Source organism: Grammomys surdaster, unplaced genomic scaffold, assembly GCF_004785775.1.
Source record: "Grammomys surdaster isolate TR1022 unplaced genomic scaffold, NIH_TR_1.0 125947, whole genome shotgun sequence".
NCBI lineage: Eukaryota > Metazoa > Chordata > Mammalia > Rodentia > Muridae > Grammomys > Grammomys surdaster.
In genome coordinates this window covers 46233-46985 of record NW_021620769.1, presented here as the reverse complement: position 1 = coordinate 46985, position 753 = coordinate 46233, and the positions used below count along the sequence as shown (strand labels likewise).

At 46.7% G+C, this 753-nt stretch overlaps 1 protein-coding gene across 1 annotated transcript in view; it reads left to right on the top strand.

Annotated features, from left to right (window-relative positions):
* Positions 1 to 753, top strand: part of Ednra (endothelin receptor type A) — a 56859-nt gene that overhangs the window by 52219 nt on the left and 3887 nt on the right. The window contains exon 6 of the mRNA XM_028753401.1: positions 453 to 586. Within this exon, the coding sequence (XP_028609234.1) occupies positions 453 to 586 (134 nt within the window). The remainder of the gene's footprint in view (positions 1 to 452; positions 587 to 753) is intronic.

The window sequence follows — 753 nt, the reverse complement described above, 5'->3', positions numbered from 1 at the left end:
CATGCCCTCATGCTTAGACTCACACATGCCCTCATGCTTAGACTCACACATGCCCTCATGCTTAGACACACAAACACACATGCCCACATGCTTAGACTCACACATGCCCTCATGCTTAGACTCACAAACACACATGTCCCATGCTTAGACACACAAACACACATGTCCCATGCTTAGACACACAAGTCCCCACGGTGTAGACTCTGGCCAGTTCCTGCTTTCCTCCTGGCATAGGCTTCTATTGTTCTCAGGACAGCACAAAGCTGGCAACTGCCCAAAAGCATGGTTAATGACTCCTCCATGAGACAGCTGCACCCTGGGTCTTCAAAAGTGACGTCATATAAAGGCTACTCTCCAGGCTCTTCCATGGACTCTCCTCCCTTCTGGTGTGTCACTATCCCTGCATACGATAGCACTAACCTTTATCCTTGTTTGCACACACTTGCCCTTAGCGTCGAGAAGTGGCGAAGACTGTCTTCTGTTTGGTTGTCATCTTCGCCCTGTGCTGGTTCCCTCTTCACTTAAGCCGTATTTTGAAGAAAACCGTGTATGATGAGATGGATAAGAACCGGTGTGAACTGCTCAGGTATGATTCACAGTGCCTGTTTCATTAAGAAGCTAGAGTTTCGCCACTTTTTACATTCATAAATCTGAAAATTAACATTGTAAACCTAATGTTAAGCATGGAGACGTGTGTTTGTGAGTGTAAGCATGTGGGCATGTGTGTTTGTGGGTCTAAGCATGTGGGCATGT